Source organism: Theobroma umbraticum, unplaced genomic scaffold (genome assembly GCF_002168275.2).
Source record: "Theobroma umbraticum cultivar Fairchild unplaced genomic scaffold, ASM216827v3 scaffold_30.0, whole genome shotgun sequence".
Lineage (NCBI taxonomy): Eukaryota > Viridiplantae > Streptophyta > Magnoliopsida > Malvales > Malvaceae > Theobroma > Theobroma umbraticum.
Genome location: NW_018397254.1, coordinates 13,331,749 through 13,345,377, shown reverse-complemented (window position 1 = coordinate 13,345,377; position 13,629 = coordinate 13,331,749). Strand labels below are relative to the sequence as shown.

Sequence of the window (13,629 nt, the reverse complement as noted above, 5' to 3'; positions counted from 1 at the left end):
AAGTGGTCGAGATCTAAAGGCCCATTGGGTGCTTTCGTGGTCAGAGCGACGTGTTTTTCACTTGACCGTGTCTGCCCAGCTTACCGGCCATGCCATGGTGACTTCATCAAATTCTCTAGATTTTATTTTAATATTATGCAATTCTGGTATTAATATTTGCCAGAAGGACTTAGTTACGGGATTTAAGAATGTGTTCAACCAACTAATTCATCAAAATTTCCAACTTCCCCCTACTCTTTTATAATGGGACAGTGAATGTCATATTGAATGGAGAAGGCCGGTGAAAAACTAGAGATTGTTTGCTTACATGGGAAATTGTTTAGGCCTGGGGTCAGTGGCCCTCGTCCTAGAAAAGTTGGACCCAACCCCACCTCAAAGCCAGAATCAATTCTAGTCTAAACTCGAAAGCCATCCTTCAGAGTTCCGCCCCTCAAATAGGGGGACTTCGGAATCTCAGTTTCCTGGCTTCTGGTGAGTAAAAAAAAAAAGAATAAAGAGCAGAGGGTGTGTTTGGTTTTGGAATATTGTCGGTGGCAGACCACGCCGTATTTCGGCTTGCGGGTCCAAAATTGTCTCACTGGGGCAAATGTGGTTTCACAGATTCCAATAAAAATAACAAGAAAAACACTGAAGATTATAAAGGGCGACGATTTGGTGACAGATGACCATGGTCCATGGGACATCTCCCGGATGACCAATCTAACGACATCAACCGCGTACACATGCACCACTAATTATGATTTCAACTTATGTCTTGTTTTATTGTTAATATTATTATTACGAGACCCAAACTGGATCTGGCAACTGTTCCTTTGTGGACGCCTAATTTGAAACTATCTGAAAAAAAATCTAACATCTAGACGATTGATGGGCATGCAGGGACGTGAGAATCAAAACAAGAAGAAGAACAATGCCCAACAATAAACTGAACATTGATTGTAAGAAGAGTTTCAAGTACAAATCATATGTGCGTTTAACAAATAATTAGTGCAAATTTACAAGCAACTGGGTTAGAAAGCCTTGATACATCATCCAAGTTGTGCAGTGCATTCCATGTGTCATGCATGAGTCGATAGGGAGTAGGCCCACGCTGGCGGGATTTTAAAACAAAAATTAACCTGCTGGATACAGCGTCTTGGATAGCTCCGTTTGACGATTCAGGAAGACAACTACACATGAGGTTTATAAAGTAAGTAAAATGGGGATTGTGAATGTAATCCCATTGGTTAAGCAATGGAACCCTTGTCTTTCTTTAATGCTAATTCCATCGAGTTCCTTATCTTGTTTTGGTACAGTTAAAATCCCTGGAGAATCTGATTGGCACATGTTGGGTGACCAAGCTTCCATTCACAGATACATTGACTCTTGCATGATTTTAAATATATATACTATCGACTCCAAAATGACAATGTCTTGTCTTGAAGGCTCTTCCAAGTTCCAATTATATATTAACTTCCTTGCTAAGTTGTAAAATTAAAGTCACACCTAACCATGGAATCCGAAAGCTGCACTGTTACCATGTTTTAGGTACACAGTCAGAGACCAAAACATTTGTAAAAGAAAAAGTGGAGTTTAAGATGTGGTTCTCACCACCACCACCGAATCAGCCATTTCAAACCTAATTTCAAAAATTGGCTGAAAACACCGAGTTGACAAGAAAAACAAAGTACAGTGTAAGAAGTCCATAGGGACTACCAGAGAAAAAGATGTGTGCAAAAAAAGACTTTAAAAAAATATTTAGAATAGTCCAAGTAGCCACCATATACCTCACATTCAATTGTGTGTGTATATATATATAGGTTTCACCTGTTTTTTCTTATACATTGATTGATAGTGACTATTTATAAGACCTTTTTAATGTAAATGAGATTGTTTTATACGAGTCTGAGAATCAAATTAAGATGGATTAATCAACAGTTGACATGCAAAAAGGTTAAGAGCCGAAAGCATCAAGAGGCTACCTTAGCCAACACTACTTTTGGGTTAAATTGAAGTTGTAAAAGAAATGGCAAAGAATAAGATTCGTAAAATAGAATAGAGAATGCAAAAGTCCAATCCCACGGAATAATGAGAAGGAATGAATCGCTGTGGTAATTTGATTGCAAAAAGGATTATAAAACAGGCCACGCAACCGTGCCGCGTACGATGCGCCAATGAAGGGACAGAATTTGACCAACGGTAGAGTAGTACTCGTATTTTATAGGCGGACGTTTTTCTCACCTTGACTCTCCCTGACTCCATCTCCCCTGCCCTTTTCCCTTGTGTGTTCCGCCAGTCCCGCCAATTGACACGTAAATATCATTTCCTTTTTCGAATTTTAATTTTATATATGTGTACAACAACAACAAGGTTTATTCGAGTGCTAAATAACTGCAGAGTTAAAAGCTTTCTTTTTTTTTTTTTAAAAAAAAAGGAATTTAGTAGTAGCATGAGAAAATCTCTGGAGAGAGAGAGAGAGGAAGGGGAGAGGGGGAAGTTTTAGTTGTATTTATAATATATGGTCAAAAAGAGAGTGTGTGGGAGCTATAAGTTTTGTGTAAAGCGTACACGAAGCCGAAGACAAAAGCCGGCTTCTTCATCTTCTTCTTCAACATCTGTTTTGCTTCAAACTTCTCTCTCGCTTACCTTAAAGTTTCTGTTTTATTGTGCGCTTTACTTTCTTGTTTTGGTTGTTCGATTCATTTCATCTTTTCTTTTTTGATGATTTGATCGGGTAAAGGAATAGAGAGGAGGGTGCCCAAAAAGTTTTTTCTTTTTAAAAATTTTTGTAAAAAATTAGGATTGGAATATGACAAGTTGATTGAGCTTTTCTTATTGAAAATCTGATATATTTCAGAAATTTAAGGAATTTTTTTTTGGGGGTTTGGTTTGATTTTTGAGGGGATGGGTTGCTTTCCTTGTTTCGATTCAAGGGAAGAGGAGAAGTTAAATCCCGTCAAAGAAACCGATGATCGAAAGCAAGGCCAACCAACCGTTTCCTCTAACATTTCCAGATTAGCTTCAGGTTGGATTCTTTTTTTCTAAAAAAAATAATTATTTTAACACTTGATCTGATCTGGGTCTTTCTGATTCATTATTGTTTGCTAAGTATTTATGATGATGCATGTTTTGCTGTTTTATACTTTTTCTCATTTTCCACAGATTATTACATGTTTGATTTATCCTGATAAAATTTTTAGAGATTTAAATTTTGGGTTGTTTCCACTAGCCCCACCAGATTTTGATGCTGTTTTGTGAAGGGATTTGGATCTAATGATGATTTTGATCACTTCGGTTGATCTGTTTGCTGGTAATCAATTCAATACCCATTGATAGATGTCTTGTAATTAATCAGTAATTCAGTATCTTAAAGTAAAAGTAGCTTAATAAGTATGATAAGCGAAGTTCTTCATTTGAATTATAGCTTGATGGAGCTTAGTCCTGCCTTGACAAATAAAATTTGCCCCTTCTCTTCCATCTCTGAGCTTTAGAAATGAGATCATATACTTTTTCCGTGTTAGATTGTTTTCTTTGCATTAAAATGGTAAATAGATCGTTAATAGTATCTGTTTTGATGGAGTTGGCAGGAGGGGACAGGCTCAGATCAAGAAGTAATGGAGGGTCCAAAAGGGAATTACCAAGTCCCAGGGATGGGCCTGGTGTCCAAATTGCTGCTCAAATTTTTACTTTTCGTGAGCTTGCAGCTGCAACAAAGAATTTCAGGCCAGAGTCTTTCTTAGGTGAAGGTGGATTTGGACGTGTGTACAAAGGGCAGCTTGAGAGTACTGGTCAGGTAAATCTTTTTGTTGTTGCGGTGTTTTCACCAAATATTGAAAGCATATGAATATGATGTAGCTGCAATAATTGAGCTTTGATCCATAATAAGATTTACCAATTCTAGGCATTTACTTATTTTGATGCTCTGGTAGGGTATAGATTCTATACGGTATCAGTGAACCAAATGTTGCCACCTTGTTAATAAATAAATCTAAAAGTTGGGAACCTTAAAAAATGAACACTCATAATCTGAAAAATATTGATTATGAAGAACTTTTGAACTTCTACCTTTGCATGTTTATGAGGTGACACTCTATTACTAAGTGATTGTGTATAAATACTGTACACTGAAGATGCATTAAATATAAGCCCTATAGATATTTAGTGGTTGAAGACAGAGTGTTTGGAAAGGAATTACTCTGTTTTTTCTATGATTCTAACATTTATTAATATAGTAAAAAAAGCATAAATAAAATTGGAAAGTTCATCATTAAAAATGTATTTCGTAAAATAACCGGTTAGTATTGTTGGTTTACACTTATCATTAGGTTTTCAAATCCTCTGATGCACTTGCTATGCATTGTGATCTAGCTCCCACTGAAGAGGCCATACACAGTTGCGTCTTATTGAACATCTATTGAAAAGATAAATTACTGAACTTTGGTGCAGCTCTTTAATTTGATAACTCTCAATTGATAATCCTTTGTCCATTGAAGATGATCTAATTAATATCTGAGTATATATTTATCCTTTTGGGTGTGATTGTTGCTACTTGACATAGTTAACCATCTGGTAAAAGAAAGCAGCATTCATCCTCATGTAGTCTATCTTGCTGATAAAATGTGGGTTTTCTGTCTAAACCCTCCCTTGATGTTGTCATGTTGTAGCTGAGGTCTCATATGAATTTGAAAATTCTACCGCTGTGTGCAGCATCACTCATCATTCTTAGACTTAATATAAGAGTAGAAAGAATAAAGTGAGTATATTTAACAATGTAATTTGGATAACAAATTTCATTTGTCTGTCAAAATTATTTTATTCCCATGTAACAGAATTGTCATACATGTTTTTAAAGAGATTTCAAAGAGGATCTCTGGGTTTTGGTCCGAAATTACACAAATTGAACGTTCCAGTAGTTGGGATAACTAACTAAATATTGTGTTGCTTGAGGAGTCCATGTCATCATTTTTCTTAGATATATGTAAATATATATTTTTTTGCAGGTTGTTGCCGTCAAACAGTTGGATAGAAATGGTCTCCAGGGTAACAGGGAATTTCTGGTTGAGGTTCTCATGCTCAGTCTTCTTCATCATCCTAATCTAGTTAACCTGATCGGTTATTGTGCTGATGGAGATCAACGGCTTCTTGTCTATGAATTCATGCCCTTGGGATCCTTGGAAGATCACCTTCATGGTAATATTTTAGTGCATTTATGGTCTTCTAATGATAGAATTCATTTCTCGCATTAATTGATTTTATCAAGAGCAACTGGTGCTCCTGCAACCTTTAGATCTTGACCATGATATATTCAACTCAAAGAATTTTAGCACTTTGAGGTTGGTTTAGCAAGTCAGCGTTAGGTTAAGAAACGTTCAAATTTTTTGCGGACATTGTAGTTCTAGATCCTCAGATTTTTTAGTGGAGCCAATGTTGTTGTGAGGAGGTAATTAGTGTTAGCCAGAGATGATGAAAGGTATCTTTGACTGGATATGATACCAAAGGATTTGGGTATAAGATATTATTTTGTCATCTTTCATGTAAAGCCTACTGTTTGGTAAGTTGAACACTGCGTGAGATCATCTTACCATAAGAAAATACTTAGGATTTTACATTGATTCAAAAGTTCAAAAGTTAGACATTCATCATTCATTCTCTTGTGGTGGATGTATTATTGTTATCTTTTAGTTTTGAGAAGTTAGTAATATTCAAGTAAGCTTTTAACAGCATGCCAAATAAACAACTAATAATTGCCCGTGAGGCTTTGTAGTTATCTGTGCTTCAAGTTATCAAAATTTCTTTTTATTAGCAGGTAAAGCACTTACATTTGTGTTTGCGTCTATTGCAATTTGGGAATTGAGTTGTGATTCATATATACTCATTCTCTGGTTTGAGCTCCTCTTCTTGCATTTCTTGTTTTTTAAATGTCCATGCCTTTGGGCCAACAGGCTTAACCCTTGTTTCTGTTATTCTTAGAGATATATAGTGCTAACAGCTTTACATAAATTAATTAAATATATTAGGCCAATGCTGCATTATCTCTTTCATTTCATGTGTGTCTTTCATTGATAAGATCAAGTCAAATCTAATATTTTCTTGTCTGAGAACAAGATATTCTTGTACCGCCTTCTAGATTAAAACCATATCAGTTATTTTCTTGTTGGTTTTTTCTTGATATTTTTTATTGATATGGTTATGTCAAAATCTGTTCTAGGTGTCGTAGGAGCTTGTATTATTGTATGGTACCAAAAGAGATAGGTGAAGTTTAAGTTAGAGCGAAAAGGAAGAGATAAGGGAGTGGGGAAGCGTTTATTTCATCTCCTTTCTATATGTACTCTTCTGCTTCTGATCTCTTTATTGCTCTGTTAAGATATTTTAATCTGTTTATCCTACATGGTAGATACTTAGCTATGGGTTTTAAATATAGTTCCTGATGTGGTTAATATATATTTCTGTGGTTAAAAGTTTGTGCTGTTTGTCTATTATGTACTTGTAACATTAATGTTTGTGCTTATGATTTTGGGTAAATCTTTGTTGGAATAGTTTTCAATTGGGTCTTTCTATGGTACTTTGTAGATTCAGAATTCATGCTAGAAGCTTTAATTAACTGTATTGAAAATCTAGATATTCAAGTCTGTTGAGATTTGCTACCTACAAGACAAGGAGATTGTTGTACTTGTTGGTATTCTACATGAGCTCAAGGCAACCTTGTGGCTTGGCTACTTGACATGGAAATTAAACTTAAAGCTATATTGTATCAGATTAAGGCTGATCGCAGTTGACATGCAAGATCATGTTTTGCACTGCAACTGCTATGCTAAACAGATTCAACATTTTCAGCCTAAACTGAGTTTTGAGTGAAAAATAGTAGTCTTTCACCATGATTTTCCAAACCCCAATTTCTCAACCAACCATAATGTTAAACTAAGCCTAATTATTGTTGGAACTAATAATGAGCCATGAACATAAAATTCTCTGAATGGATCTGTTTTGTGGCTCATTTGCATGCTGTCATATGCTCTTTGTAGTCTGGAAGCCTCAAATACTTTAGCCTTTACTGTCAATAACGTCTGGATGTGGACTGAGACAGATGATACATTGTCATATCTGAGTGTTGGATATATTCTGGTTTAAGTTGCTACAAATGAACGTGTGCAAGGTTTGCAGTGTCACACCCCTGGGCATATATCTGAAGGAGTAAATTTGATTATAATCTAGTCTGTCATTATTCTCTCTGCAGATCTTCCTCCTGAGAAGGAACCACTAGATTGGAACACAAGAATGAAGATTGCAGCTGGTGCTGCTAAAGGTTTGGAATACCTGCATGATAAAGCAAATCCTCCTGTTATATACAGGGACTTCAAGTCCTCCAACATATTACTGGATGAAGGATTTCACCCGAAGTTATCTGATTTTGGGCTTGCAAAACTTGGTCCTGTTGGAGACAAATCACATGTTTCCACCAGGGTTATGGGCACATATGGTTATTGTGCTCCTGAGTATGCTATGACTGGTCAATTGACAGTGAAATCTGATGTTTATAGTTTTGGGGTGGTCTTCTTGGAGCTAATTACAGGACGGAAAGCCATTGACAGCACACAACCCCATGGAGAACAAAACCTTGTTACATGGGTAATGCATTTAAGTTGTTTTTGTAGTTTGGTTGCCTAACTTTTGTGTTGTGGAGGATTGGTGTGAGCGTAGCAAGTAATGGCTAAGAGTATTTAGTAATTGAGTTTTCTTCTGGTTTATGTATATACAGGCACGTCCATTATTCAATGACCGCCGCAAATTTTCAAAATTGGCGGATCCCCGACTGCAGGGACGATATCCAATGCGAGGTCTCTACCAAGCTCTAGCCGTGGCATCCATGTGCATTCAAGAGCAGGCTGCCACACGTCCTCTGATTGGGGATGTGGTCACTGCCCTCTCTTATTTGGCAAATCAGGCATACGATCCTAATGCGGCAGGGCATGGCTACAGAGGCCCTGGAGATAAGGATGACAAAAGATACAGAGATGACAGAGGAGGAAGGGTGTCAAGGAATGATGAAGGAGGAGCATCTGGTCGTAGGTGGGATTTGGAAGGGTCTGAGAAGGAAGACTCCCCCAGAGAAACTGCGAGGATGTTGAATAGGGATTTGAATAGGGAAAGGGCTGTAGCCGAGGCCAAAATGTGGGGAGAGAATTGGCGAGAAAAAAGGAGGCAAAGCGCGCAGGGTAGTTTCGATGGGTCTAATGGGTAGTATCCTAGCAAAACTGGTGTGCACCATCTTCCACCTCAGTGTTTATCCAGCTTTCTCACATTAACTGGGTGAAGACACGTTTCTAGCTTTTATCTGCCTGGTCCAGCGAAAAAGCTTGGCAATGCTTTCTTCCTCTGAAATGGAGACAGGTGGTGGGCTTTGTTAGGGACTTTGGTGCTAACATGCGCTTAACCTCTTCTTTTTTTTTTTTTTCAAATTTTTGTTTTTTTCTCTTTTTTTCACTTTACATCCTTTCATTGAAGCATAGAAGAAGAAGACGAAGAAGAAGAAGAAGATGATGATGATGATAACGATCAAAAGCATAATGGAGAGTGTACATTATCTACTAGGAGAGCAAGAGAAGAGCAAGACGTATTTATAAAATTTTGAGAGTAAAGACGTCTGGGCAATGTTATCCTTGCTCTTGTAGGGTCCCCCTGTACGGAACGGTTATGTTGTCTGTATGTTGTAGTCATCTTCGGTACACAAACACATTTTACCAACAACTAATTATGATCATTTTCAACCAATCTTGTGTTACTATATTATAGAGCTGTCTTACTCTCTCATCATGTCTGTTTTGCACGGTAAGTGCTGATTTTGCCAGGGGTTTTGAAGTTTCTGATTTCCCCTTGGATCCTTGGATCTCCAGATGTTGTCATAATCGCTGACTTTTTGAATTTAGTATGTATGGCTCAGATGCGAAATTCTTATAAGTGAATTCATGGAGAAGATGGTAGAGGAGATCAGAATTGAGAGAGGGGTTACCACAATTGATTCATTTCTTTTCAAGCCCATAATAACATATGAGCTATTTAATTTTGTTTTTCAAGAAAAACATGAACAGTATAAGATTTAAATTCACAATCATGGTGGATTAGTCTTGTGTCAGAATGCTACTGCAAAAAATCTATATGGAAGCAACATTAGGAAACTTTTAATTGCTGTTCGAAGCATGCAATAGGGAGAAGTTTAAACATGCCCAGGATCAGAAATATATCTCATCTATCATAAAATTATTTAGCCAGTTGGAAAAAGAAAAGCAAGAGCTGTTCTCCCATCTCACGTATCCTAATGAAAAATATATGGGTCCTTCGTTCCTATCGCATCCAGCTGTGGTGTTGCTGTAAATGAATAACTATTGGAACCTGCTTGAAGGCACCACCAGCGAGAGCCACATGGCTAGGATGTCAACTTTTATGAGCCCAATAAGGGGAAAACGTTTCCCTGCAATTCTAATCAACTTTACGGTTCGAGCATCAATAATACCAAAGAAAGAATAATTGTCATCCTCAGATTTTAGGAAAACTGGGGAAAGAAGTCATTCTCGTATTTCAAAACAATAGTACATATTCAGGATTACTGGCATACAAGATAATTAAACATGGGGCGAACTGAGATAGGCACAATACATAGTCATTTTAGTGGCCCCTGGCTCATTTGTTGTATGTACAAAGGCTAGGGTGGTGAGGGGTGGGGCAAAAACAAGATGGAAAAACAAATGTGGAAGGCGGTTTCAGCATCAGAACTCTCAACAAAATGGTGAACTGGGTACATGCCATTTAATCAAACAGGACATTCATTTGATTGGAGATCACTGGAATCTTCCAAGCTTTTCTCAGGTTTATCAGGCTCCCCTGTCTGTTCGTTCTCTGTTGCCTTATTAGTGTTAGCATCTGGTTGAATATCAACAGGATAGACTTCCGAGGTGGCTATTGTGCTCAGGACAACAACAGTTTTCAATTGTTCTGGGGGCTTCTTCTCCTCTGTGGCCTTTTTGGTGTTTCTGTAAACTGCGTACAGCAGCATCTGGAGCATCCCCAAGACGAAGCCTAGGATATTCGGAAGCTGTCGATGGAGATGGAAACAAATGAGCAAATTAGTGGCTCAAAGCCAAGTGAAAGAGGAAAAAATGTGTCCCACATGAAAGAGAACAACTTACAGCAACACAAAGATCTTTAATGAATAGTCCATAGGCAAACCACAAAATTGCACTCAATGTGAGGAAAAATGATAAGTTGAAAGGCATGAACTCAACACTCCCCGTTCGAATAACTCGTGCCTGGAAAAATTAATAAAAATAGTGAAGTTAAAGAAATGTGTAAAAATGGATCAGTAGACAGGCCCTTAATTTAAAAATAAATAATAAATAAAATAGTAATACTCACGACAATATTCAAAGGTGCTGCAAAGACAGATACAGAGATGGCAACGCAAATCCAACCAAGAAGCTGGATACGAATTGAACTTTTCACCAGAAAGTACGTCAGAATAAGGATTAAAGAAAACAGCCCCACGTTCACACCAACAAAAAGTTTCATAGCTGACATCTGCAGCAAAAAAGAAACAAAAGAGAACAATAATTAGAATAATTAGCTAATTACTTAAACCTTTGACTAATATTCTCATCAGAAAACCTTTAAAAACTGAATTTTTATCATATTAATTACCCTGCTATTCTTTGATGCATAAGCTATGTACATAGATATGTACATAGTCTCTACAATACATCCAAAGGAGTTGATGGTGATGAGAAGGAGAGCATTCTTTTTGATCAACGCGTAATAGAGCCATAGCATGGAGCTGAACAATGCCACTTGGTACGGAAGTGATTGGAAACTCTCTGTTGATTTCTTTCTGTAAATTCGGTAGAATGTTGGTCTGAAATTTTTTGAAACCAAAGAAAAAAAAAAGGGTTATTCCTCGTCTGATCAAATAGAAATCAATGATTTCGAGTCATGTAAAAGAAGATGAAATAGACTGGTGCTTACACTGGAGCCAGATATACAAGGACTGAGATGATGTTACCTGTCATCAATCAATTGCAAACAAATTCATTGGTTATTTATTATTCTATAAAAAAGTACATTCATAAAGTTTTCACTGCTCAACTAAAATAAAATGTCTTACAAAATGCTTTCATGCAGTTATTAAAATGAATGTATTATTTTATATGATTGGAAAGGTGGATCATCATTTAGGTGACAATACTAAATTTTGATAGCGAAATAACATTTATTTGTTTTTTTCTTTTATTTTTGTAAAAAAGCATATATAACTGATTACATCAATTATCTTTAGGTGATATTGGAGGTATTACTAACAAGGAACACCTAGTTAACCTGTTTAAAACAAAAATAGTATTATTTGTTGCTTAACTTCACCAAATTATGACTAGAATCGCCTGAGGTAAAGTAGAAGATGGAGGAAGAAGGAAAAGAATAAAGAACCTAAACCAGACCTAGCGTATGAATAAGGACCAGTGGTAACCACCGGAGAAAAGGCTTAAATGAACTCTTAAAAAGAGAGGATGAAAGAGCAAGGAAACAAAGATGAAAGCTGAAGAATATGGAGCAGGTGAAAGCGGAAAAACGGAAATATATAAACTGAGATGACTTGGAACAGATCGAAAATGAGCAGCGAAATGACTCCAAGAAAAACAACAAAAAACCCCGAAGCGTAAAATGACCAGCCTGATGAATATCCCTGTTCAATATTCAGTTTAATGTCTCGAAAAGAGTCATGAAAGTGAAGAAAAAAGGAGGGTGGGAAGAGCATTTGATATGCAATGCATAAGCTTTGTGTAAATATATACCTAAGACACCAAATGCAACAGCCCAAGAATGGTGATCACCCATTACGGCCATCTCTCTGCTAAACAGAAAGAAAACAATTTGAGGGGCGTCAGAAAAAGTGTCCGATTAGAAACAGAAGAAGGCAGGGGGCATGAAAGGGGAACCCTAGCTTTCTTTCTCACACTCTCGGGAGACCCGAAAGCCTTTGTATGTCATGCGCTCGAAGGATGGCGATGAGAGGGTTTTATATAGGGAGAGCTTTTTATATGGCACAGTGGGTGAGGGGTGGGGAGGGGCTGGGTTGGGTGGTGAATGCTGATGCAAGCAAGATTGTGTGCGTCCTCAACTCATTCTACTTGCATGACAAGTGGAACATTTAGTAGGTAGCTTCGCATAAAAGCATTTTACCCTTTGTCCTTACCGTATTGCCCTTCCCCCACGTGCCTCTTTCGTCGCGTGCCCAACGTTCCAACCAAATTGGCATCCCTCCTACTTGCAAACGTTCTAAAAATGCTTATTAAGCTTAAAAATTATAAACCCATCTTCATTTCTTACTTTTCTGTGTATTTCTTATTATTTGACTCATTAGTATTGTTTTTCTATAAAAAAAAATAATTAACACCTTTAGCTTTGCAAAACCTTTTTCCCTCGTAACACAATTTGTGTGTTTTTTTCCTTTTTTTTTTTTTTTTGTTTTTGATGGTGTTAGTATGCCATCTTTCTGGTTTAACTTAAAAGTACGTAATTGTTGAATTGGTCATAATAAATCCAATAATCATTAATTGAGGATACTATGTATAATTCCTTTCTTGTCACCGTAGAGGATCGAAGAGATATACCAAGTTAATTATCATTACAACGTTAGGATAAGAAAATGATCACTGGATAAAATAAGTTTTCACTGTCTGTAAAAAATAGAATGCGAGAAACGGAAGCGCCACGCTCCAAAAACAGGGGTGGCAGGATGTATGCAAGAAGAGCTTGTATAATGGTACGAGTTTACGTTGCGGATAGGGCGCAAAGGTGATGGTCGAAAAGCCTGAATTCATGTGGAGCAATGAAAACACAACCTGGAAGCCGTTTCTCTTTTAGCATAGTGAATATGATGATATAACCAAAGTCCGTAACACACAAAGTGGAACACGCTCATCCGCGTCAGCTCTAAACTCTCTCACTATTTCTGTTTGTTGTTGAGTTGTTTTTGTTTGATTGCGTTTCTCTACTGCTGCGTGGCAAAGGTTTCGTGTGGCATGGGATTTTTTCATCCTTCAAGACTTTGTAATGTTTTATTTTATTCTTTTTCTTCAAAATATTTGCAGTTACATGATGAGACAGAAGTCGGAAAACAGGACAGAAAAACAATGATGATGTTTTTATTCTTTCCTTGTATCAATTATATGGTTGGGATTTGTCTGGGAATGCTAGGTGGAGATCACAGAGCTCGCCAGGTTCGTGGCTGTACGCAAACGGATATCAGCAAGCGTTTCTCGTAGCTTGGATTTCTTCGAGCGCTGCACAGTTTTCTTTTAAAAGTGTCCTTCATTTTGGTGCGTAAACTTGCACTTTATGATGTATCTCGCCCACCAAATGATTTGGGGTTTCCCAATCTGATGCGAGTACCCAATAATGGTATTGCTAGCTACCTCTCTCTGCTTTTGCAGACCCCACACTGCATTGCCCTCCCAACCCTGCCGTTCATACTGACAAAATTAAGATTTTCTTTTTATTTTTTTTTCTCCCTATATATTAGCCTTCCGTGACGTCAATTCTTCCTTTCTTTGCAGCCAAAAAAGTGCTGGCGATGGAATGAATTATTTCTCGACATTCAACTTTTTG

At 37.3% G+C, this 13,629-nt stretch overlaps 2 protein-coding genes across 2 annotated transcripts; one reads left to right on the top strand and one right to left on the bottom strand.

Moving 5' to 3' along the window:
* Window positions 1-2,202: 2,202 nt before the first annotated feature.
* Window positions 2,203-8,523, top strand: PBS1 (Protein kinase superfamily protein). The gene is made up of 5 exons (XM_021436179.2): window positions 2,203-3,004; window positions 3,567-3,772; window positions 4,980-5,169; window positions 7,214-7,605; window positions 7,736-8,523. Exons 1-5 carry the CDS (start codon window positions 2,884-2,886, stop codon window positions 8,216-8,218), a joined length of 1,392 nt encoding a protein of 463 aa, XP_021291854.1. The 5' UTR covers window positions 2,203-2,883; the 3' UTR covers window positions 8,219-8,523.
* Window positions 8,524-9,527: 1,004 nt separating this feature from the next.
* SAG29 (senescence-associated gene 29) lies at window positions 9,528-12,013 on the bottom strand. Its single transcript, XM_021426560.1, has 6 exons — window positions 11,814-12,013; window positions 10,990-11,026; window positions 10,669-10,879; window positions 10,387-10,548; window positions 10,161-10,280; window positions 9,528-10,066 (listed from the first exon to the last, which is right to left on the bottom strand). Exons 1-6 carry the CDS (start codon window positions 11,863-11,865, stop codon window positions 9,785-9,787), a joined length of 864 nt encoding a protein of 287 aa, XP_021282235.1. The 5' UTR covers window positions 11,866-12,013; the 3' UTR covers window positions 9,528-9,784.
* Between the last annotated feature and the right edge of the window lie 1,616 nt (window positions 12,014-13,629).